Source organism: Dermacentor variabilis, chromosome 2 (genome assembly GCF_050947875.1).
Source record: "Dermacentor variabilis isolate Ectoservices chromosome 2, ASM5094787v1, whole genome shotgun sequence".
In the NCBI taxonomy this organism is placed as follows: domain Eukaryota; kingdom Metazoa; phylum Arthropoda; class Arachnida; order Ixodida; family Ixodidae; genus Dermacentor; species Dermacentor variabilis.
Window position 1 is genome coordinate 119,479,880 of NC_134569.1, and position 25,870 is coordinate 119,505,749.

The 25,870-nt window shown below is 45.6% G+C and overlaps 1 protein-coding gene across 5 annotated transcripts in view; it reads right to left on the reverse strand.

Annotated features, from left to right (window-relative positions):
- The window catches only part of LOC142572617 (E3 ubiquitin-protein ligase HECW2-like), a 65,463-nt gene that overhangs the window by 37,315 nt on the left and 2,278 nt on the right, over positions 1 to 25,870 (reverse strand). For 2 of the 5 annotated variants that reach the window (XM_075681850.1, XM_075681847.1), the window contains exons 2-10: positions 15,821 to 16,177; positions 11,184 to 11,294; positions 10,145 to 10,251; positions 8,777 to 8,855; positions 7,346 to 7,652; positions 6,868 to 6,968; positions 5,613 to 6,782; positions 3,727 to 3,859; positions 147 to 338 (exon numbers count right to left, since the gene is read on the reverse strand). In XM_075681850.1, coding sequence (XP_075537965.1) covers positions 147 to 338; positions 3,727 to 3,859; positions 5,613 to 6,782; positions 6,868 to 6,968; positions 7,346 to 7,652; positions 8,777 to 8,855; positions 10,145 to 10,251; positions 11,184 to 11,294; positions 15,821 to 16,106 — 2,486 coding nt within the window. In that variant the 5' untranslated portion in view covers positions 16,107 to 16,177. Of the gene's footprint in view, positions 1 to 146; positions 339 to 3,726; positions 3,860 to 5,612; positions 6,783 to 6,867; positions 6,969 to 7,345; positions 7,653 to 8,776; positions 8,856 to 10,144; positions 10,252 to 11,183; positions 11,295 to 15,820; positions 16,178 to 25,299; positions 25,507 to 25,870 lie in introns of those variants that run through there. The other 3 variants (XM_075681848.1, XM_075681849.1, XM_075681851.1) reach the window with 3 other exon arrangements.

Genomic DNA, 25,870 nt, shown 5'->3' on the forward strand with positions numbered 1-25,870 from the left:
GCAAGCATACCTGTTATTCACAGGCAAGTTAATTTGGATGTGCATATCCATGTCCCAGCTCAAAAGTAGATCATAAACTATGGCGCCAGGACTGAAGAAGTAACCAGCTATGGAGAGGGGGATATATCTGGGAACACGTGGCCCACCTTGCATGTAGGACTGCAGGGCTCTCACTAGCAGGCAATAGGCAGGGCCTGCCATAATCACTCTCCCGGTGGCCCAACACTGCTGCTTGGGTGACCTCAGGCAGTGCCAGGCTGCTGTGGTCACTGCGGCTGTATGGCAGAAGGCCAGACCCAGCCAGCCCAGGCCCTAACCTCTGTTCTGGTATGTGGCGCCTGCAAACGAAGCATCCAAGTACAACGGTCATCATGACATTCTCGCAAGTAGACAGGTGGGCAGGCATGGCACAGAGAATGACTCATGGAAACTGGGCAACACCACAAGTTTATGGTCCAAGGCGAGGCAACCACAAGACACAAAATAGAAAAACCAGAGTGCATAGGTCAAGGTATGAATAACTATAATCACACCTATACCACCCATACTCATCACTCCTCATACCCCTCTGTTTTTGCTCTTCCCCTTATCTCTGAGAAGAGTAGCAGGCTAGGTCAACCTCTCTGCCATTTTCACAGTAAATTCTTTTGTCTGTCTCTAAAGCATGCTTTGACACTCACTCATTCCGCAATCCTTACTCACATCATTACAAGAAAGTCTGTTGACACTTTCAGCAAGTTGGGACTCATTCTGCACGAACATTCCCATTTTAATGAATTTCGTGCACGTTGGCCAATGAGACAACCATTCATATCTTAGGTTCTTGCCTTCCACGACACTGCCTGGCCATTTATTCCTCTTGTTACCAGGGTTAATCATCATTTCCTTCTTCCTTCTTTTCTCCTCATCACATGATCCAACACACTCACCCCAGCATTCCATCTAGAATCATTGCTGGAACATCTGCGATCCTTGGCAAAGTTTTTCGAAACTCTTATCTTTCGCTGTCACATCCACATGCCCGTGTCAACACCCTCATTTTAGCCACATGTATCTTCTTAAAGTTACAACCTTTTCATCAAGATAATTTCAGTTCCGTACAACACTAATGGTTTTGCCACAGTTTTGTATTATTTTCTTTTAAACTTGGCTGCCATTTTCTTGTTGCACAGAGCTTCTAAGACATCCCTCTATCCAACCTGTGTTGCTAGTTACCTTGAACTCAGATACTTGAAATGAGTTTTCCTTTTAATCACTGTATTGTCTTGTCCAACTTGCGCCTTCGTCGCAGTGATTTCTCAAGCTGAAAGCCATGTATTTGGTAGTGCATTGGCTAATCCTCAAGACCTTGTTCCTCTGAAATCTACTTCAGCTTCAATTCACTTTATTTTGACATTTGTTGCATTAACAACATTGCTTTGTGCAAAGAATTCCAAGGTGCTTGATCTATACAATGCTCTGTCAGAACAATCAGCACCCTGTTAAACAGAAAATGGTTTAGTAGCAACCTTCAGTCAAGCTCCCCTGCACATTAAAGGGATGAAAGTTGTCCAAAAATGCCTCTCAAGATCATGATATGGTGCTGGTGGAGACATGTCTCAAGATGATGGAAATAAGCATGATTTCAGTCCCTTTCAACCGTTTAACCCTTTCAGTGTCACTGACATACCGGTATGTTTCCGCATTTCTGTCCCGTCATGTTACTGAGGTACCAATACATTCCCCACTCTCCCCAATCAAAGTAACACAAAGTTGGTGTGCTCTAAAGTAGTTCCGCCATCTGTCGTATATTTCTAGAAGCATGCATCCGCAAATGGGAGAGGTGGATCCTGGACTTTATGCACTGTGAACCGCTGCAGTGGCACTGTTTCATTAAAATATTCACAGCGCAGCACAAAGCTATCTGTTGTGTGTGCTTCTGCCACCTGTTATATGTTTATAGAAGCTGTTTATTTATTTGATTTTTTTTTTTATTTTGTGATGGCCGCGCTATTGCGGAAGCGTGCACTTCAGAATGAAACTAGGTACTACGAGTGCATTTGCCATTATCTGTGTCATCTTTTTTCCCTTCTGCATAAGCAAAAATAAACTGTTGCGTTCGTTTTATAATACAGTTAAACCTCGATATAATGAAGTCAGCAAAACTGGCAATTTGCTTCATTATATCAAAATTTTCATTATGTTGAAATTAAACCTTTTGTGCAAAAAAGTGCATTCGTAGATGGATTTTTCTTGCATGGATGGGGCCATAATATTTTCCAAATTACCGGGCAATCGGAAAAACCAAACTTCAACGAGAAAAAAAATTCATTTTGTTGAATATGAGAATCAGCGGTGAAAGATAAAATTTTATGCCGTGACAACATTATCTTCACATCGGCAGTAGAAGCAAAGACAGCCACACTTTTGCATCCATTCCGACCTCTTGGCTAATAGTGTTGCCTGCAGTGGGACGATGCTGTTATGAAAAGCGCTAATAGTTCAGGAGCGAACGCTATGTCTGTCTCTCGTTCAATGCGTCTCCAAAACTGGAGGTCACACAACCTCCATTACTAAAAGCATGGGAAGACGGTGCCACATGATGCCAAGCCATCTCTGCATGCCCATTCTTTGCAGACGTGACAGTTTGTCTCTAAAACAGGGCACACAGGCTGCATATGTGCTCAGCTGCACCGACAGCCATGCGCAGCCACAGCTGTGCTAAAAAAGAAAAGACATGCGCCAACATACAGCACCTCCCCCTACGCGCGCCTGACTGCATTACCGCGAGCTCGCCCCCTCCCTTTCCCCTTGCTCACATGGGAAAACAGCGCTCATCAAGCCACTATCCTTCTCGGCAAACCATCACGCATGCATTTACTAGCACCTAAAGCATACAGCACAAGGGGGCGTAATAGGATTTTATTTCACTAGGACATTATGTGGAACATTGATGCTGCTCCGCTTCAGCGGTCACTCTTGATCATGCGGCGCAAGATTTGAGAGCTGCGTTTGCAATGAACCACCTGTAATTCAACCATTTCACCACCTCCATCCATGGAAGTTTCCATTTATTGTCCCGGTATTCCTTCGTGACAGCAATGACATTTCCTTATATTGAAATCATGTATAAACATACTTCGTTATACTGAGGTACTAAATACTTGGTGTCCAACGGACAAGTACTTTACAAAGTTAAATACTTCGTTATATCGAGCCCTTTGTTGTAGTGAAGTTCATTATATTAAGGTTTAATTTGTCAGAGAAAAAACCCAATACTGGGATGCATCACTTCTTAAAAAAAACCTGATGCTGAAAGGGTTAAAGGAAGAACTGTATTGTGATGGAGACAAGACGTAGACTTGAAGTATATTTATATGCTACTTCTGGAGAAGCCAGGGTAAGGCAATATCAATGAGGCAAGATAGTTGAAGGGAGACACATCCAAGTGCCCCATCAAAATTGCCATCGCTCAGTCAAGCTGCCCTCATCCTTGCACTCAGTCACTCCATAACAATATTTTCAGACTGGCAGAGAGAGCTGCACGATATGGCATGTAGCAGGTGACAACAGACTATGATGAAACAGTGTAACAAAATAAGTTCACATGCCATGTCACCTTGCATAGATGCCAGCACGATGGACATGCCCACACATGAAAAGGCCTTGACCAAGAGACCTTGCCCACTCTCAGATATGCACAAATGTGTAAATATTTACGCTGCCACGTGTACAAACCATGCTCACCTGCGGTGTGCCTGGTGGTGGCTGTGCCGATTGTGCTGCCTTCGAGGTCTAGTGAAAGAACACTCCGAGTCTGAGTGACACCGCTGCGGCGGGTGAACGAGCCGCCTTCGGCGCTGTGACACTTCCTGCCCAGCTGCAAGTTTCATCGTGAGGCATTTTAAAAACTTTTCTATGACAACTGCCGTGCCAAAATGTTACCAATACTGTGTCAGATTACTTTGAAGATACGATACTAATATCCTTTGTTCATTTGCAAAACAGATGTAAAAGTGAAGAAGAAACAACACCTACAAACGAAAGGAACAAGAAAAATTTGTATGCTGAAAATTACAACACAGGCCACATACATGTTGCTAATTATCAGAAAAACAATATACTACACACCACGGCTGTGTGCTTGGAGCAGCTCCTGAAACTATGTGCTTGCGCACAAGAGAATGAAACACAGATCTTTGGCAGCTCTAACTAAAGGAGCAGGCCAGGTCATTTGCTATGCAGCGGTGAATGAACAATAACGTGCTCAACAATGAATGCTGCACCGATTTCCTGGCTCTTTGTGTCTGTAGTAAAAAAATACAATACTAGTGGGGAAAAAAATTCTGCCCAAAACTAAATTAATACCACAAAAGCTTCAGCTCAAGTCCGTACACTTTCATGCTGCCTCTTCTGCAGAATGTTAAAAGTTCACGAGATCAAACATTTGAACAGTCCACTATGTACCCAGTGCCTGAACATACAGAATAAATAAAAGGATCAGTTCTCTTTGTATTCAACTTCATAGCAAATCAACGCATTAAGACCGACAGGATACAAGCTATTTGTGGGGCAATTTGACAGTCACATAAACTTTCTAATTAGTGGTGTTGCCATTACTAATCTCGAGTACAGTTCAAAAGAAAGCGCTTCACGCTTCAATGCAAGGTGGTGCATCTGAGGGTAAAGTGCTCCGAAGTGCAAGTATCTTACAGATTGGTTAAACAAAGGATCCAAAGTGAGCCAAGGCCTTTTATAATGTTGCATCAAAGCCAAACTGCTTTAACAAGCTTTGCTTTTACATTCGTCTTCTAAGCATTCTGACAACTTCACAGTTCACAGGGCCACTCGCCAGGTTTGCACAATGAGAAGTAACAAGCGTGGCAATAGTGACATGCTGTGGCAATCATGGCCTTCAGCCCTAATGTAGGAGGAGGCAGAGGAGGAAGGCGACTTGCAAGTGCTGATAGCCTCTGCTACTAGAAGGGTAACCCGCCTCCTCACACCATTGCCTTGCAGCATTTTATTTGCTTCTAACTCTACTAATAGTATTAAGCTCCATTTAAAATTGTGGTAGAATACTCCTTGAACAGAGACATTTCTGACAGGTCCTGGTAAAGGGCCTTCTGAAAGGGCCCAGCAAAAAGCATACGATTGCTTCTTAGGTGTCACTGTCCCAATGTGGCAATTTCGTGCACCAGATACATCAGCATAGATTGAGGTGAGACTATGATGATTGGATAAGGATGTAATGCATGTTACATATAACCTCATACAATAGCATATACGTAACCTTGTGGCCTTTCTGCTTCCCCCTTCATTGTGAACAAGGCTCCTGGGTGGGGGCTGAAATGTCAAGTTTTAAAGTAAAGCCTTCATTGCGAACCCTCCGGACTTTCCCGACTATGGCTGCTGGATACTGCTGCTATCTTGCCTATTAGAGACAAGGCATGAAAGTGCTGGAAATATTTAAATAATCTCGTAACCAAAATGCACCATTCATAAGCACTTGCACAATTGCACACCAATGTACGTTGAGGTATATCAGACAAACGTTCACTTCGAACTTCGCGGACAATTTTGTTTAACGAGGTGTAGGTTGTGCACCTAAAGAAACGAATTGGCACACTTACATTCCAGGTTGTTGGCCCCGGGTACTCCTTCCTCGTCACTGGCACTCAATGTTTGCGATGATGATGCCTCTGCAGATGAATCTCCCGAGGATGACGGTGCTGGTGACGCACCTCTGCTGACCTCGGGTGCTGGAGAGGGGCTGTCCTCTGCAGCTGAAGACGACACTGTGCCACCAGCATCAAACTCAAGATTGGCTGGCTCACTGTTGGCACGGTCAAAGTCACAGGCAGAAAGCTCATCTGCCGGGGCTGGACCTTCTTCATCCGAGTCCAGTGTGTCCAAAACACCACTGAGGTTCTCGAGAGATGATGGACCACCTTCCTGAAGAGATGAATCTTGCTCAGGAGTCGCCAGCGGGGCTGCTCTTGCCGTTGCCCCAGCTGGCTCGCACGTTGTCTGGAGGGCAACTGGTCGTGTTCTTCTCGGTAGTGTTGGTGGTGGGCTTGCATCTCCAGCAGTCAAAGATGTTGCACTCGAAGAGGCTAGGCTTGCTGAGCTTTCGTCAGAGTCTGCAGGCGCCTCTTCAACATCCGCCGTGAGACCAGCCACTTCCTCTCGATGCCTGGCATGTTTCCACGATGAAGAGGTTGTCTCTTCTGCTCTTGCGACAACATCCAAAGCTCGTGACCGTTCGAGAGGTCTGTGGTGGTGATGCCGCTTGGGGCCCTTCTGCTTTGGGGGTAGTGGTGGCGGCTGATCAATCGAAGCAGCGAGCCTCGGGGCCACTGCCTCCTGTTGCATCATGTACTCCATGTTTGCAAAGGAGGCAGATGCCGGTGCAGCACCTGCTGTGGCAGGCGGTCTAGGTGTTTGGGATAGTCGCCTCACTACTGCCTGTGGAGCTGCAGGGGAGTGCAGGCCATGCTCACTATTTGAACGGACACTACGCCGCGCTGCAGGTTGAGAGGAATCTCTCCTCGGAGTTGGCTCTGGATCACCCGCGGAGGAAGTTGAAGAAGAAGATGATGATGAGGTGGGTGGCGGTGCTACAATGCCACTTCCATTTGGTAGAGAGGTGGTCCTGGCTGTCAAGGGTGGATGGTGTGGCGTTGAAGCGGGTGGTGGAGGGACATCTGATGAAGGAGGTGGGCTTGAGGGGCACGGCTCTGGAGGCACATCGGACACGTAGATTGGGTTGTGGACCTGTCGAATGTGGGTCCACGGGTCTACTGCAAAATAGAACAAGTCAGTGAGAATAGAGGATGGAATGGAGGTAACCCTTATGAACTGGGCAGAAGCACTCTTCTGACTAACCTGGGCCGTGCTCCAGAACAAATGTAAAGAAAAGCTCCCCTGTGACATGGTCTGAAGGTGTTTTGTTAGCAAGAGAGAAACTCATCTCCACAGGAACACCCCTAAAGAAACAAGAGATAGAAAAAAAGAAAACATTACTCCAGCAAAATATTAAGGCAATGTAAAGCTGCTGTTGGCAGAATGCCTAATTATTAGACAGGTTCATAAATATTACCATATTTATCATTTTACCATTAAGCAGTAAGTATGATTTAATGCACACTACTGTTATGCAATTGCAGGAATAGGCTCAATTATACTGTTCCTACTTGGTGTAATGCACAATCTACAACAATAATGCACACACACGTCCTATATGAGAGAAAGTTCTTAATACCTGAGGCCACTTATAAGGCCACTTATACTCTGAGAAGCCAGCAAGAAAGGCAAGCAAGGCACAGTACACGAGGCAGTACCTACAAGACATGCAACCACTCACCCAGTGCAGCGGTCCAGGAGGTCCCACACACGTACAGCAAGCCGACCTAAAAAGCGGCCGATGATTGGCCTGCTACGGGCAAACTTGTCCTTGACCTCAAACTCCAGTACATCAGAAGGGTAGCCAATAAATTCGTACTGGCCAGGCCATGAAGGGTGCACAGTAGATTCGGCAGCACCCGTGCGACAGATTTGGCCATGGTGTGGAAGCAGCAAGACGCCATCCCCCAAACCAGGCTGGACACCCATCTTAACATAGGGATCAGGATTAAAAAACATCCCTTTCTTGAGATTTCGAGCATGTAGGTCTGCAGAGAGAAAAGAAGCAACAAGTGCTATTAGCACAATCTCGCGCTTTTGAATACCAGGTTTCCCTAAACCCAGGTAAGAAAGCAACAGGAACACATTTACCAAAACCATTCTTAAGTTATTCACAAGCCACATCTAGTTTTTATGCATACGCCAGCAGAAGACTTCGAACATATGGCTACTGTTTTCTTCTCAAAGCCATTTTAATTTTAGCCAAGTTTCAAGAAATTATGCTGTATGATTTGAATGCCACTATGCTCATGAAAGCTGTGGAGCTATAGTTTCAAATAAATGTGCACAGTAATTTGTAGTAGCACGCACCTACAAAATGATATATACTTGAGCTTTAGCCTGTCAAGAGACCCAGCATGAGAGTTTGTGTCGGTGCTAGTGCGCGCATTTGAAGCATCCCTACGCTTGCTGATTGCTCATATCTGTTGATGCCAGGTTAAAGCATAGGTTGTTTTAATGACATCAGAGTGGTGCAGCACCCTTCAAAGAGTAGTTAGGCCTTCTGCTGATAATTGAGACCAGTTCCTGAAGCAGAAAGCAAAATTATGCAAACATCTTGCACCACATGATGCCCACATTGAAATCAAAACCAAATTTGTGAAAACAGTTGTTTAAGTGTACTTCACAGTAGCAGTGAAAGGCAATGACACAAAGGCTCTTTCACAACAGTTCTACAAGGAAAGACTATTGATATGTGTGGGAATAAGATTGGTGTTCACATGACAGGTGAACATAGGAAAATAACCTGATGTGCAAGCAACTTCAGTCATGTGAGTTTGTCCTCTTCAGCCCAAGCACACACACATTGCCAATTGTAGTACATGCTCTACTTCTGAGCTCAGCATACATAGAGAGTGAAAATTTGCATGAGCACTCCTCATGCTTGTAAGAAAGGGTGACTATACCATCCAAGATAATCAAAGTGCAGAGAAAATCAGGATAGATATCATTGTGCAGTCAGTATTAGCCTTTTCTAAGACAGTGATTCCTACAACATTGTTCTGCTGCAGCTATTATTCTTGCTATGGAGGTCATATGGTCACCCTACCCATTCTGCTGAAGTAAGCAGACATCACAGTCGTGTAGGTTACCCAATGGCGACAATACTTACTGGTCAAATAAAACTTGACCATCTCCATTGGTATCTGCTGCGAAGAGTAGCCCACCAAAACATCAGAGCCATGGCCATTCTGGAAAAAGGTATTTAAGATAGTATAACGTCAAGAACATTAACAACAGCAGAAATGATTTACCAAAACTACTTTCTGAAAGAACCAAGTCACAATGCACGCCATTACGATCATTCTCTCACTGAGGTACAATGGTCGAGGGGGATTCCCACAAGAGAGTGGTGTAAAATTTAAACATGTGAGCCACCATGTGCACTGTAGTGCTTCACCAATTGTCTTTATTGCCAGTGAGTGCTGCACAAATCTCACAATGTTGCCAATCCATATGCACATGAAGCATGATATGACTGGGATGCACCAAACGACATCAGTGCATAAAGGCATTGTAGACTTGCTATCTTGGCACAATTCGACAAGACACACTTTCATGCCACTGAGGAAAGTCATGCTTGGTTTACAAAGCAACTTGCGACTTAGCCCATTCCGTTCATCTAGCCTTTACGGACAGAAATAAATATCCATGTTTAAACCATCAGAATAAGTCACTGTGTTTAGGTAGCTAGTGGTCTACAGGGTTCAAGCAACAAGGAATTGGAAATGAGCATACAAACAATCGTAGAACAAAATGCAATGAGAAGGATAGAGAGGGAAATGCACTTGTAAGCTAGGTAACTTAAAATGGAATCTGTTTGCATCACTAGAAGAGTCTAATTTGTTTAAAACAGCAGCTAAACAAGTAAAAGAAAAAGCAGAAAAGCTATTTCCTGAACAAAGAGAATTAAGTGCAAGAGTATTAACTGATCTCTACCAAAGCCCAATTCACCTAAAATACCAACACAGAAAAATCATAGACATGACATCTTTCAAGTGTATAATCTACCTAAAAATTCACGAAATTTAGAACAAAGTGGGGAAGCGACTGTTATACATGTGATCGTTGCCTTCAATTGCAGCTTCAGAGCAATGCAGAGCCTGCTGCCATGAAGAAGTTGCACCTGAACACAAAATTCACTTATAAATGCGTTCTGCATTGCAGTGAAGCCCCACACTGCAAACAGAAACAGCATTTAGCTATGATGACTGGACATTCAGCACAAGGTTGTAGCCAGTGCACTCTTCTGTGCTGACAATCAAACTGGGTTGCTTTCTTGAGGATTCAAACATTTTTTTGTATGCAGCTACTAGTATGTGCATGGATTATATGTATGGACTCTTTCTTTTCCCTACTCTAAATGCTGCAAGTAAGTGCAGATTCTCTCTCTCTTCTTTTTTTTTTTTTTAGGGCATGGTGTAAAGCACGATAATACAGCCATAAACACTAAAGATAAGCAAAGGAAGGAAGAGCTTACCATAATTCCAGTGGTGTCAGCCGACCTGCAGATGGTCACCACTGGGCTCACAGCTCTGAGAGTGCCACTTGTCCCATGGTAGTAGCGAAAGCAAACATTGGTTGTCTCTGCAACAAGCGTGTGTTCAGTGTGAGGACATATTTCATATCCCACCATGTCACATAGAGCACTGTGTGCAAAAAAGACAATGCTTGAGAAAAGAACGGCATGCCACAGACAAGATCAACAACATTCTGTTGGCGTTCGTTTTGGGTACAGCAGAGCACATGTAAAACACAGAAATGATCTCCAGTTAGGCAACCACTCAATCTGATTTGGATGTTATTTGTTGCAATCACAAGAAAATGTCACATTTTATTTATTGAACAGAGCAGATGTCTTTGTCTGGTCCCTCAATATATTAGTGAAGATTGCTTAATAGTAATAATAATAATAGTGATAACCAATAAAAAAAGTCTGTATGCCATGTTTACAACTCCACATAACTCTACAAAAAAAGTTAATACAGCAATTCCATGAACAGCACACACACAATTCTGCATTAAAAGTGGATTAAGATGATGTACTACACACGACATAACATCACAAATAACTTGTGAACTGACTCCTGCAAAACTCACATAACAGTGGTACTAACACATCTACCATGTTTATCTTATGCGCCCTAAATGTGCAATCATCAGGTGCAGTATGCATTTCATAGTTGTCAACAGGCTATCACAATTTTCTTAGATTTAAATTTCTGAACGAACAATAGCCAATCTTTTGTATGCAGCCGACTTCATTCCAATCCAGTCACCAGTTGCCTAGCGAGATATTTACTGCATTTCACACTCACACGAGCTGAGGCTTCAGAGTTTGACCAAAACTAAATCAATCCTTTTAAGTGCTCTTAATTGCTGCAGTCACAGTATGTGCAAATCACAGTTTTACATAAAGCACAGCATAACCAAATTGTCATTAGCACAACTTCTGACAATTCTGAGCTGCCAAGAAGTTCCTGTGTATAAGTCTCAATTAGAATGAATGAATGTCCCACCTTCAACAAATGCATCTTTGCAGTCTATGTTCCACAGGACCTGGCCTTTTGCAGTGTTGCTTGGGCACCGCTTGTTTTTGTGCTCCAGAAAACGAAGTGGATCCGTTTCATCTAAAGGTGTGCAAAAGTAAAAAGAAAAAGAGAGAAAAAAGAAAGAATAATCATATAGCTGACACACACATTGCAAGAAAACTACAAATTTTTTTGCCCTTGCAGCAACTTTGATAATGTTGTCCCTAACTAGCCATGAACAAAATGTTCTGCAGTAGCCTATAATGAGAGAGCAGTAGGGCACTGCGCTTTTCTTAAGCTATGCAGTGCATCATTCAAGTGGCAATAATACAGCTGATCAAAATGTCGATTCTATGAGATCAAAGCAGTCAGCAGGTAACAAAAGTGCCCTATTGAATCTATCATGTCAAACATTCCTGTAGGATAAGCAATGTCACATTTTTTCTATGATACTGAATAGCTGCAATTTTGCATTATTCCTGTTACTGCCTACAAGAAAGGCACGGAATGGGAAAAACGTTTGGCATTTATGGTGTATTTGGTGGTGCATTTTTTTCCCAAAGTGGGAAAAAATACACGACATTGGCAAAATGAAGAACAAACAACCAAGACAACATTCCCAAAATACCTATGCCAGAAAAGGTCATTGCAGGTTGTATAGTAACGGCGGGAGAGCACTCCCGCAGTTTTTCTCCAGCCAGTATTCAATAGAAGGGCTGCTGTGGTCTATGCTACAGAGGTGTGGCTAAGATTAAAATGTCCAGTGTGCTTTTGTGGTCGAAGAATGCAAACAACTTCTTTGTTCCTTTTTATCAATGACATAATTCTAAGAAACGCTGGGCTGCTGGCTTTCATAAGCAAGTAAAACACACCAGCCCTGGACTATAAAATTGCCTTTAACTGGAGGACTGACAATATTGTTGACTCACAATGTCTCTTCCAGATTTTGGAGAAATGATATTATGATTTCATTTTGTATGTATTTCTGCATCCTAAAGAAGAAATAAAGCAAGAGAAAGATTCTCGGCTAAGTATTTCTTATGCTAATTAAAGGGTTAACAGCACTGGAGGTCTCCCTGCAGTCAATCATTATAGGACCCTCTTTTGTATGTGACATTAGCATCAATTTGAAAGGAAATAATTGCCATTTACCTGACAATAGCACAAAGCTATAAAGGCACCCTGTTCGGGTTTCTCAGAACGAAAGCTTTGCAGCTGAAAAAGAAATACACCCTGGCTCTGGAACGAATCTTGGACCATTGCCCAGTGCCCTATGCTTCAGTGGCATAGACAGAAATCTATATTTGGGAAGCGGGGGGCTCTCCACCGACAACTACCACTCCTCTCCCTCCCTCTACACACACACACACTTCAAGGAACCAAGGAACTTCAAGTAAGCCAAGGAAATAGTTTACCTAACTGAATATTCACTAGAATATGAAACAGCATAGGGCACAGCAGACATCAAGTAAAAAGTGTGAAGTGCAATTTATGGAGTTATTATGTGCATCGGTATGTACAAAGTGCATATCAGTTACACTACAGCTTATCTCCATTTTGAAAAAAAAAAAAAAAATCTAATTTTCATTTGCACTGATGCTCTTAAAGCACAAGTATTAAACACGGCTGTCTAGAGAGCATGTTTTTGTGCGCTTATTCTGGCACACCTTGTTGCTGAGACACGAAGTCTCACAACTTTCCAGGGGATCCTATAGCCTTGCCAAGAGTTACAGTATTTGAATCTGCCTCTGCCATTGCATCTTCCTCGTTGCACTGTTTTTCAGCACTAACATTGGTAACAATTTCCACATCAATAGTTCAGCACAGGTAAAGGCCTCAGTGTCACTGCACAGAGTCTTCAAACGAAGTGTTGCTGTCAACATCCAGCTGTTGACATACCTCTGTCCCCGTCCTGCGGTCGATCCCCTCGTCGCGCTGTTCCTCTTGCTCACTTTCACCGCACAGGGGGGAAAGGCCTGATTTATGCCAGCAGTTTCTAATTGCAGCTGGTGTTGTTATCCACCAGGAGCCTCAAAATCATTCAACTGAAATATTTGTTATTAAGAAATTCGTTTAACTGAAAGATTTTTGGATAGAATGCATAGGAAAACTGCCGGGGATTTTCTAAGAGTGTGTTATTCTGAAATATTTCTTATTAAAGTGTTGTTCGTACAAATGAGCGTTTGCTGCACACACACACACACATTATATAGATATATATATTTATATATACTGTAATGGTAACGAAGAACACCGTAAGTGAAAGTAGAGGAAGAGAAGGGCAAGCAGAAAGATAAGAGATGTAGTAGGTGAGGGGAATGGCTGGTTTTGAAACGGCTGTGATTTGGGTCTGTTGCGTTTCACTTGGAACCCATTCAAGGTGCTGGACTCCCATCACATTTTGGTGGCAGTGGTCATGTTAATCCACAGCAATTATATATATATATATATATATGGAGGTTGAAGACCACGCAAAGACTTCTAGCGCTCCCTGGACAAGGATGCTTTAACAATGAGGATGCGTGTTATTGCGTTGCCGAAACAACAGTTTGCTTAATTTTTGACAAAAGTTCTTTATTGCTAAGGCGTGCAGCCACTTCACATCAAATTATGCTATCATCCTTATGCTATTTTTAAAAATGATATTTAGAAAAAACGAAAATTTTGTTTACGAATTGATGCATTTATATAATGGATGTCGATGGACCTAGCTGATACATCACTTCGAAAAATGAGCGCTGAAAATAGGGCCAAACAATACAGGACAGCGCACTATTGTGTCTTCTTGTTTGCGGGCCAAACTTGTTGCAGCCCTGGAAACAGTGAAGATAACTGTCGTTTTCCAGCCAGATCTTCTAGAGAGTGGTACGGCGACGGCTAAGTACGGAAGAGGGCGGGCATTATTTCGCAAGATGCCTATTACTCAGTAGCGCTTCTGGCATAAGTGGTCATGCTATATTGTTCTAGATTTAAAAATACAGGAACGAAGCTTTGCGATATAGACCTTCGATAGTATCGTATGATGCAAGTTTCACTCACTTTCAGTGACCTGTTGCCCTACTTGTTTGAAGAGATCTTTGGCAGTAACTTGTGATCACGATGTAGTAGTCATCACCCAATGCATATTTTTATTTGATGACACCTGGAACTGATGAGGCAGACAGTCCCAAGCAGGGCTGCTTCCTGTTTAGAAGCCTTAGTGAAAATTACGGTATCCGTAGTTCACAGTAAAATAAGGGCCAGTAGCTACGAGAGATTTGAAAGTGTCCTGTCTTCTGATGCCTGCCTATTCTGGAGACGTTTAGTTAGGACGGGCTCTCCGCAGCAAGTAGCACGTGTTAGAAAGGGGTAGGTGAGCTACAGCTAGGCGACTGGCCACGGCTGTCTGGTGTTGAGCGATCGCGCAGTGATGAGACGCTCTTCTTGACACCTTTTATGTGCATCCACTCCCTCCTCTCTTCATATCCAATCCATCTTAAAATTATTTTCTGTTAGTCACTGTCGCACTCTTCAGCCTTCACCGGGTTGTTGAATGGCATGGCAGCCCCTAAAATTCCTATATTTCTGTTTCAGTGTGGACTTGAGGCAATTGACCTACCTGGCCTCCCAACTGTTTGTTGTGCCGGTTTCTTAGCTTACCTAGCCTAGCACCCCCATCCTTGATAAACTTCGCTGTGCACAAATAAGCGTTCTGTAGGTTTTTCTTTCTTGTGCCAGTTTTTGCCCTGTTTCATTATTAACAGTGTATACAAACTAGCCTAACATCAAGCTCTCCTCAAGTTTATTAACATAGCGAAAGTCAGAGAAAAAAAAAATTTTAAATGGGGGTGTGCTTATTATGCGTTTCCTAAACAAGCAAGTCACTACATTTTCAGAATGATTTTCTTCAGCACAGCGTGGTTGATGATTTGGTGAAGTACCAGAAATTAGAAGCTCTCCGACGACATGAAGGCCTGGTGGGGAGCAGCAATGCCCCCAAGTTTTATCTGTGTGTTGAATTTTTAGCAGTGATCTCCCCTCAGCAGTTATGGCTAACACAATCTGATCCGGATTGAGCTAGAGGTGTGCCATGAGTGGGCAGCAGTGTTCTGCCCATTGGAGAGGCGATCAACTGCTACTCCCCCCTCCCCATCCCACCCGACAATACGTCATCCAAACAATATTTTCTGCAAGTGGATATGCCTTGCAGTTTTACCTGCCACTGCTCTCGCCTTGCTTTCACATTCGAGCTTTCCCTTTCATCCATGTCACTCTTTCAGAGCCCACCTACTGAAACTTTTTCTTCCGTGGGAAAGGGGTTAGGGTTTCTTAAGACAACTTCGGGGGGGGGGGGGGGGGGTCTGGCTAAGCCAATGAATACCAGTCCCTTTAACATCTTCTGAGCCAACCAGGAGATAGAAATAGCTTAATTTATGTTTTCGTGAAGCTTCCTACACCTTGCTGATTTCCACAGAAAGAAATTGCCGTCAGCCTGTACGTAATGTATTGTAAAAAAAGGAAAAAGAAAAAGGAAAGAAGGAACGAAAGAATGGCTTGATCTGACAGCACTAGTATCCGTTCTAAACAAGAACGAAGAAAGCACACACAAAAAAGAAAACGACTAAACGCGCGCTCGTCTGTCGTACCGGTTCGGTAGAGTCCGATCCAGTCGTCGGGGGACACCTCCTCGCGGACGTCCCAGCTGACCAGCAGCGGGGGCTCGCTGGGCGCCAGCACGTACCGGGTGCGCGACACGCTCAGGCTGGAGCGGCCCTGGAGCGCGGGCAGCCGGCGCGGCGGCACGCCGGGCGCTGCCTCGGCGGGCGCCGGCGGCGGCGGCGGCGACGAGCTGCGCCGCCGAGGCACGGGCGGCTGCTGCGCGCCGCCGCCGCCAACCAGCCGCAGCCCGTGCACGGGCGGGCTGGCGATCATGCCACGGGGGCCCCGCCGCCCACGGTGGTCACCCGCATGGGCGGCGGCGGCGGCGACCACCACCACAGGGGCTGCAACGGAACGGGGAAGGTCGCTCTCGTTGTCGGGGTCAATTTGAAAGCTTCTTTTATTTCTTTTGAGAAAGGCCACTTCACACGCATTTCCACCTTCGCGAGTCTTTTCCGCACATTTAAAGAACCCGGCAACCTGCGCCTCGGGACGTCGTAACTTGTTCAAAATGAAAAACAAGCCACTCAAAAGCTCTGCAGCTCAAAGCGAGTTCTTTTTTTTAAAGTCTCGCTGCATATAAAAACAAACGACGGGCATCCAACAGGCATAGAATAGTCAGCCCAGTGAGCCCCTACCTTGCAAGCACTCAGGGAATACTGGCAACTCGGTCATACTGGAGATACGCACTCTAAGGAAGATATGTACCCATCTCGACCCCGAACCCTAACCGTCATCTATCTCGCGTGCACTTGGTACTTTCAGGCCCCGAACGACACGCACGTATCTGGAACAGCCAATACAAGCGCAGCCTGTATCAGCGTGACATCATGTATGGTGCCATGGTCGCAATCAGCTAGCTGGCAGTGGGCGCGCAGTGCTAAGGAAAGCTTGGGCACAAGCTTGTACACAAGCTGCAACATGGGCGCTCTTAAACATTGCTCCCTTTGGGGGCTTGTCCCACAAAAAAATAATATTCTGCCTCACTTGCGTTTCCTTTCTGGAGAACTCCGCCCTTACTACTTTCGTTTCGAGAATGCCATGTCACGCTGATAACGCGCATACCGTTCGTGACCTGGAAGTACGGGGCTCGCAACGTTAAGGAAAGAAAATGAGCGCAACACAGATGACGATTATCGTTGTGGGACAAGATAATCCACAAAGGGTGCGAACTTCTTTAAGGGTGTGACAGACCCGCCGTGGTTGCTCAGTGGCTATGGTGTTGGGCTGCTGAGCACGAGGTCGCGGGATCGAATCCCGGCCACGGCGGCCGCATTTCGATGGGGGCGAAATGCGAAAACACCCGTGTGCTTAGATTTAGGTGCACGTTAATGAACCCCAGGTGGTCAAAATTTCCGGAGTCCTCTACTACGGCGTGCCTCATAATCAGAAAGTGGTTTTGGCACGTAAAACCCCAAATATTATTATTATTAAGGGTGTGACAGAACGGCGTCATTATGATGATAAACTGCGCATATAGGCAATGATAAATGGCGTCGTATCCCCACCATTTTGCAATGTCTTCCGAAACACGATGCATGTGCCAGTGAACTTAGAAACTGCGAAGTCGGAAGAACACTCAATTCCCGAGTTTTGCGCGAACAGTGATATTTAGGATCGAATAAAATACAGATAGTGCAGACTGCAGGAACAAAGTAAATCAGAACTTAACATCCGAGCACTAGCTTTTTTTTTTAAATATATATGTACAGATCAGCTCAAGGCATATCCGCAGGTTTCGCTTTAACATCGCAGAACTCCAAAACGAGTATGTTGTGTTTGCTAGGATGGTGCGTAGTAAAGCTATGCAGTTTTTTTTTTAATTATCTTATTCGAAGCAGCAACTTGTTGCAAAATGCTAGCAGAGCTAATTACAGGATCATGAGCGACTCCAAGATTGTTACCAGAGGCTCAAGCATGTCGTTGAAAACCGCGGCATAATTAGCCGTTAAGGCACGTAGCAATAAGAAATAGTAAGAAAATGCGAACGATGCAGACAGCCAGTTATTTTACACAAATCGAATACGGGTCGTCATCGACCACAACACATTCAGTCGATGTGGCGCATTTCCTTGACAAATCAGTGTGCACTGTAAAATTATTATTTCAAATCTTATTCGCATCAGTCCTTACTGCCAGAGCATTCAATATCGCCCTTCCACATCAAATTCTCGATTAAGTGATAAATAAAAGCTATAAGTTGGAAGCTGGAACACTCACATATGCTGACATAAGGAATTCGTGGTCAACGAAAAAAAAAATGTTCGAATGTTCGAAATCATCGGTTAAACTGTGACACAAAAAAACGACAAGCAAGCTTCGTACGACTCGCTCTGTAGGTACGTTTCCACCACCAAGTCGGTGGCCACTACCGGTCTGATTGTTATAAGATGACTTTGATTTCCCATTCAGGATTTGCCATTCCACCCCGGAAACCGTGTTTCATGACCTCCTTAATTACTAAATTATGTGGGAGTTCAGCTCACACTCGCGTTCCAACATAAGCTGAGCTCTGTGAAAGAGGCCGAGCCTAAGCACGTGTTTATTATGTTGTTGTTTCAAACGTTTATTAAGCAAAAAGGAAACCAAAGGCGTCTTGCCAATGCACGAGACGTAGAACGCTGTTCAAGAGGAAGGAACTGCTACCGAAGTGAACAATGGGAGTCACGTGGTTTGCTGCAGCATGCGGAAATGTTGCCAGCATTAGCATCACCAGTAAGGTCACGCACGATAATGTGCTGTATGCACTTGACAACTTCCCGCGTTTTCCCAGGCGACGTAACGAAGCTCCGGCCGCGCACTGTATACAGCGGTTGGTCTACACTACATTAATGTTCCCCGCCACAGCATTTGTTCAAGGCCAGCGGCGTGTTGCGGTCCCCGAAGCCAGACAGCGCAAATTCTCGCTGCGAGACAGGCAAAACCCTAGCGTTGTGCGTATATATAGTAACAGAGCCATTCGTTATAACGAAGTAGATGCCTCAAATCCACTGCGGGGAAAGATAACAGTTGTTGCCTGTCTAAAGTAGACAGCTGGATTGACATCACGCGTGTTTTTTAATCATTTAAAAGCAGCGTTCACAACTCGGGCTCGACATTGCTCTGATAGCCTATCTCAAGCAAAACAATGTGTATTAAAGCATGACCTCACAGAGACGGGAAAGAGGGCTGAGCGCACATGCCGGGCCACCGTTTCCTTATGCAGGGGGAGGAGCTACGGTAGTAATCAACATGAAAGAGATAGGTGGAGAGATGAACAAAAACTTTTTGGCTGGCCGCACCGTGTCAAATATTAGGCTTTGAATACCTAAACGTCGGACAACGCAAGAAAGAGGATTGGTGGAATACTATACATGGTTCAAATTATGAGAAAGTGATTAGGAAGGGGAAATGAGACGTGACGCTATCTAGTAAAATTATTTGAGCAATACGGGGCGACACCGGAATTCGACACAGCCGACGTCACAAGCGTGAGTCTACGTTCCGCCGGTTCGGGTTGCCAGCCAGCCAGAGTCGGACGACTTTCGCTTTGCCCTCTCGCCCCCCCGTTCGAGGGGGGCGAGAAGGCAAAGGCGTGCCGCGAAATACCAGTAGCGGGGAAACCTCTTTCTACGCAAAATCCGCCGTTCTGCGAGCACCGGGTGACGAGAAGGTCCCACACAGGATACGAATGCGAAATGTGGGGCACAAGCGTGCCGTGGTGGAATGGAATGAGTGCGGCGGCGGCCCGTTTCAAGTGAACCGCGCTTCCGCCGTCGCGGGTGCCAATGGTGATCGCCTTCCGGCTGTGAACAAGGTCCCTTCGCCAAGCCAAGCCCGTGGGAAGCGGTGGCGCACGTTTTTTTTTTCGTAGCGCGCGGATGGCACGCGATGAAATTCCACGAGAAAGCGCCTTCTGAAAATGATCGGCCTCTCCGTTCGCGATCGAGTTGCAAGCGTCACGCACGGGCGAAAGCGCGTCCATTTATCGTCGTAATCTCGTTCTCTATTATGCAACCATCATCACCCTCGTACAACTTATGTTCATTGGCGTGATAAAAACCTAAACAAAGGGGGATCTCAAGTTACCCGCGTCCTGCGTGGGGTCAGCAGAACCCATCATATACGCCTGCAAGCTTCCTAATCCAATGTGTATATATATAGCTCCACCTAATCTCCACACCACCATCGACTGTGTCTTGATTCTTGACAACTGGGCAGTTAAAAGACGCCACGAGCGCAAGAAGGTTGACAAGGATCAGCACAGATTCGCAACTGACATTGAAACGAAACGTCACAAAATATATAGGCTGGAATCAACTCGTACACAGAGCACCTGGTAAATGTTGAACAGAGTAAAGCGACGATCACCACGATTGTTAATTTAACTTGCCCAGCTGTCTACACTTTCAACTGTGTTTCCCTTCCATTGACACCCGTACTATCATTGCCCGAACAAATAACCGGATTGCCTGCGCCAAGCATGGCAGGAACAACCCAAGCTCCGCTACTTTTTCCCAATCTGCACTATGGAATATGGACGTGGCCGTGTGATTTAGAGATCGAACAAGGGTGGTGTACATCATCACATGCTTGGTCCAGATGACGGAAAGTGAATGCAGCGCGTTCATTCGCTCTTGAGCGTACGCGCAAACAACATTAGGAGCTTATGCGCGCAAGTGCGACGTGCACGAGAACGCGAGCGACAGCACGTGAATTCTGAGCGAGTGCATGTGCTTATCATACTGGCGAGTAAGAACGCGTGCCCATCCGCAAATTTTGCTCCACCACAGTCCACGATTGCCTCCTCGGTCGCCAACGAGACAACGTGAATGCACGCTCTCTGTCGCCGTCTCCCATTCTACAGCACAGTTTCACAACGGCAGTGACAGTGTGCTATCTACAACGACGACAGAGCTTTCTTGACACAACGGCGTCGATCAGAGGAAGTTTCATACACACTCAGACACCGTCCGCGCCTATGCTGCGGCATTTTTCCAGAATGATACAGGGGGGGGAATGTCCCCGATAGGCAACAGCGGCATCCGCTAAAGTGTCAAGAAGACAAGTGAGGCCGCAATGATCGAAAGACGATCGAGGGCAAAACCAAAGTGATATATAAAGAAATCTCCTCCCATCATCATGTATCGCTTTCCACTTGGTTGGTCCGAGCATAACGCAGCCTGTGTGCAAGCTTGAAAGCTTTGAGCAAGCTGCACGCCTTGTTAGATCACAAATCAAGATTTTGGAAGTAAAGTTTTCTGGTTGAGATAGCAGGTTTGAACACCAACCAAAAACTGAATTGCCCCATACGTCACAAATTTAAAAAAAAAAAGGGAAAAGAAAAGCATGGATGTCTCTTGGTGGTATTTATAAAGAAGGCAAGCCGGTTTCAAAAATTTTTACCGTCTGCCGCCTATACACAGACCTCGGCGTACGTATTCATCACAAATAGCGGTCGACCTTGTCCATACACTCTATACCCCGATTTACACAACTACGTAGTCCACTTTTAAGTAAGGATGCATCTCAAGAACCCCACCTTCCTTATCAATAAAGTTAGAATAAAGTTCCGCACGAAACTGCGATTCATTTCTTTTTGTCTTGTAACTTGATACGGTATGCGATGCCAAATATCCGGCTTCTTCGTGCACGTGGTTTATCACATGCTAGATTTTGCGGGGATGATTTGACAAAACGCCGATTATCATCCACAATTGGCGCAGAATGCTATTTATATATCACTGGCTGCAGCGATGGGGGAAAGGAGATGGGGGGAATGGTCCGGAAGTATTCTGACTGTGTGTTTTTTTTTCTTTCGTAAATGCATCTAAATATAAGCCTATAGGTGACGCTGTCGATCCGTGCCCTCACCAGAACGCCAGAACCTGACCAGGTATCGAACAAGGTCGATTCAAATAGGTCGCGAAGCTTCGGGCGAAAAGCGGTTCAGTACAGATTGTCACCGACATCAGCATGGGGGGTTATGGGAGCAGCGTTTGAAGCGCGACTATGTTTGGAGGGAACAAACATTGGGAAAGAAAAACGCGTTTTTTAAATTAAAACGAGACAGAGTTAGATTCATTCAACGAAAATAAAATTCCTAGTCATTCTTATATATTCGTGACGAGTTAAGAAAATACAAGTTTAATTTTATTATTATTAATAAATTCATTTCTTTTCAGCGCCCATCGCTACAGGGGGCGTTGACGCCACTATCACTCGCAATGCACGTCTTGAAATGGGCAGAAAGGCGCACTCAAAAAGTTCACCTGCTGAAATACGCCCCCCTCACAGTTTGTGCTTTCTTGCTTGTCAAAGTTCGTCTGCATTTGGTGACGCGGGTAGCTTCATCGCTTCTTAATCTGTTCAGTTAAAAGGAGTGGGTTACGACCGCCAGATAATTGTGTAGTTGTTTTCGTGAGACTGCGCTGGCCGACGGGCTTGGCATCCGACAATAGGATCAGCACTCTACACCTAAAGCTTTCCTCGGCCTCCAAAGAAAGTATGTTCTGTGCAGGGATGCGATTTCGACAACCGTACGGCTGGCCTCTTCCTGCATCGCTTTCCATGCTGAAAGCTCGAAACACCCGTCAAGTCGAATGGCGGGGCATTTGAATATATAGCTCCAAAGGAAGGACAACAAAACAAATTTCGCGCCTTCGAAAACAAAATGACGTAACTTCTGCTTTTAACGGACATGGCGTCACATTATTTTTTCTTCCGCCGGAAGTGTTCCCACCACATACAGATGGCGCTAAGCCCCATGAACTGCCCAAGGACCGCCATGTTTTCAACGTATGGGTTCCTATGGAAGCTTCGCCACCAGGTAAATTTACCTCGTATCGAACCCGTGACATCGTGTCATGCTCTGGAGCAAAGCGATACGGCCGCTGTGTGAAACGCAAGCACCGGCGCCGGTTACGTTTTTGTATAGTTTCAATGGTAACAAATGGCAAAAATAACTCGACATTGTTGATAGGCGGACCCAACAAACCCGTTACAGTAGACACACCAGCAATCTTGGCGGTGGTTGCTCTACGCGAAAAAAAAAAAAAAAAAAAGAAACGCACCCCTCGATGAAGCCCCCCCCTTCCCCCCCTTTTTTTTCTCCTTTTCTTTATTTTTGCAATATTTAGCTTAGCTGCCATCAACAGTAAGCTGTCCAGCGTTTACCTCCGAATGCAACGGCGCTAATTTAAAATATCATTAGGTGCCTTAACAATTATGTCGTGTATGTTGGTAAACTCAGTGCTGACGCTCTTGTTAGCTGAGGTTCTTTTTTATTATTATTATTGCGCGATTACGTTTTAGTAGAAAAGCACCCCTCATGTGAAATTTTGTTCGATTCAAATTACTACGACAGAATACTGGGCGTGATTATAAGCACTCTTATTAATAGGAATGCTATCCACAGGGCTCTCCACTTTGGCTTCAGGTATGGGTAGTGCTGCACTGTCGCAGATGAAGGCATACCGCGCAAAGGAAAAGGTGGCTCAACACACCTCAAGAGGCGACGCGTCTGTAAGCCTATGCGGCGCGTGACTTCTTCCAAACATCGCTAAATTACACGCACGACGAAGCACTCTACATCAAGCGTCTCCGTGCCGCGGCTTTCGCAAGCGTCATGGGTCGTACTTGAAATACACCACGTCGAAGATGCCACAAGAAACGAACATAGAACGCGACGGTATAGGCGTCACAGGCAACCGCGCCCTGGGAACGATCGGCGACATCGTCCACAAGTCCAGGCACCCTGCTTGTGCTACAAAGCGAAAGAGCTACAGCCGAGTCGACCGCATGGAACACATTTCAAGCACATTTTCAGCGTGGTATCGCCGGGCGTCTGCGCTTAACTCCGCGCGATGCGTATCACGGCCAGAATGCGCACCAGTGGAAATTTCGCTGCGCGTTCCGGCTAGAATTACAGCACGAAATGGCCGCGCAAACGCCAGAAATACATTTTATGTGGTTGGCGCTTTTTTTAAGGAAAGCGAAGGTGCGATAACGTTGAAGCGTCCCGTGCCTGCTCTGTTAACGTCTATACCTCGGAAGCAATACGACTCTGTTTCCCGAGGGCCTTTCAGAATCGTACGCATAGGCATGGGGAGCGCAACAACATGCCACCAACAGAAATCGAGTATATAGATGAAGGCGCGCTTTTATTGCGATTTTCGATGCGAACGCGTCAAATGGCTCATTGAGAGAAAGAGCCGGCATCTGTCGCAGCCAAACGGCACCTAAATTCCCATTGGCTGCGACGCCACCTCACGAGCGAGCCTCGACGGAGCGGAGTGGGCGAAAGGGAACGCCTGCTGCCGCGATAGCGTGCCAGGTGTTGCGTGAGGGGAGAGGGCATCGCCGCGACGCCAAACAACGTTGCGCCAAATCACCATCGTTCTCGGAAGCCTGCGTTACCCGTGCGTTCATTGTCCACGCACGCTCTCACCCCTGCGTTCTAACTCAACGCATTTCAACGCACTCATTTCGCCACGAGAGAGATAGAGAAAACACTTTATAGTAGGAAAGGCAGGCAGTTTTCGGGCCCTCAGTGCAGGGCGGAGGACCGCTCAGCGGCGTTCAATTGGACATTAATGCTTTCGCATTCACAACCTATAAGAAGTGCTTAGGTGTCCTCGGTTTTTTTTTTCTGTTCTTTTTTAAATGGGAGTTTAGACCTCATGAGGTAACGTGCACCAGGCCATGCGTACAGAAACCATCCATTCCGAATGCTGCACGTTGTGGCTCGTATTAGGGAAGCAGTAAAAGCATGGGATGAAATGCGTTGCTCCGAAAAAATTACGTTAACTTCTAGGGAAAAAAAAAAAAAAGGAAGGCGCTTATTTCTGCAAGCCTTTTATTTGATTACGGATTGCGGCGGCAAATAGGTCTAACAGCATAATACGCTTGAGCGTATGTTATGGAGATAATGTAGATCTACTTCACAGGTGAAAACAGTACAAGCTTACGGCCACGGCAGTACAGTGATGAATGAATGAATGAATGAATGAATTCTGTTACTTCGCAAAACAACGATCTGATTATGAGGCACGCCGTACTGCGGGACTCCGGATTAATTTTGACCACTTGGAGTTCTCTAACGTACACCCCAATGCTCGATATATGCGCGTTTTTTACATTTTGCTCTCATCGAAATGCGGCCGCAGCAGCCGGGATTTGAACCCGCGACCTTGTGCTTATTAGCAGCGCGACACCAAAGCCACTAAGCAACCACGGTGGGTTACACTGAAGCCAAATGCGCTCTCAACCGTTGTGTTTTAGCATACATTCGAGAATCTTCGCTGTATCGGCAGTGCTCGTTAAATGTCACAGGATTTGCCAAAGCGGCTCAGATCGTTACTTGCGGTAATAATACAACTAGCGCATATGTCAGTAACAGCAGGTATTACGGGACAATAATGCGCCCATACTATTATAAAAAGTAATCGCCTTGAGCTAGGCGTCAGCACTGCGGAATCTAACTTACCAACTACGCAAGCTGTTCATCACAGTCGTAGATTACGGCGCGCCGACAGCACACTGGAAAACGGTGCGCCCCAGGATTGTTCAACACGACGCAAGGCGAACAAACAGCTCCCAGGGCACGTCGTGGTGCGCACGGTGAAGCTTGCTTGAGAGCGAGCGATCGGCCGGTGGGTAAACGCAAACAAAGCACGCGCCTATCTCGTACTGCGACGTATATCGGCCCCCGTCCTCTCCTACGTGATTTCGCACAAGGTCAAGAGGAAGCATACGCATAGTTGCAAGGATGCACTGCAACGACTGCAGACAATCCCATCGTTCAAGCACTGTGACCTTCACGGGTCTTGTCTATCGAAGAGAAAGGGGAGACGACACAGGAAGTAAAAAGAAGCTGCTGCGCGCTCCCGGGGCTCAAGCCGAGCGGATCATCTTACACATGCGAAGCAGTGCTTCTCTCTCTCTCCCCTCCCCACTTCCCCACGTTGAAAAGGCGTAACTTGAGAGGACGGGACGCCGATTGTGCGGCAGCACCCTTAGCGCGAGTTAAGCAAGAGGGTTCCAAACGACACAAAGCA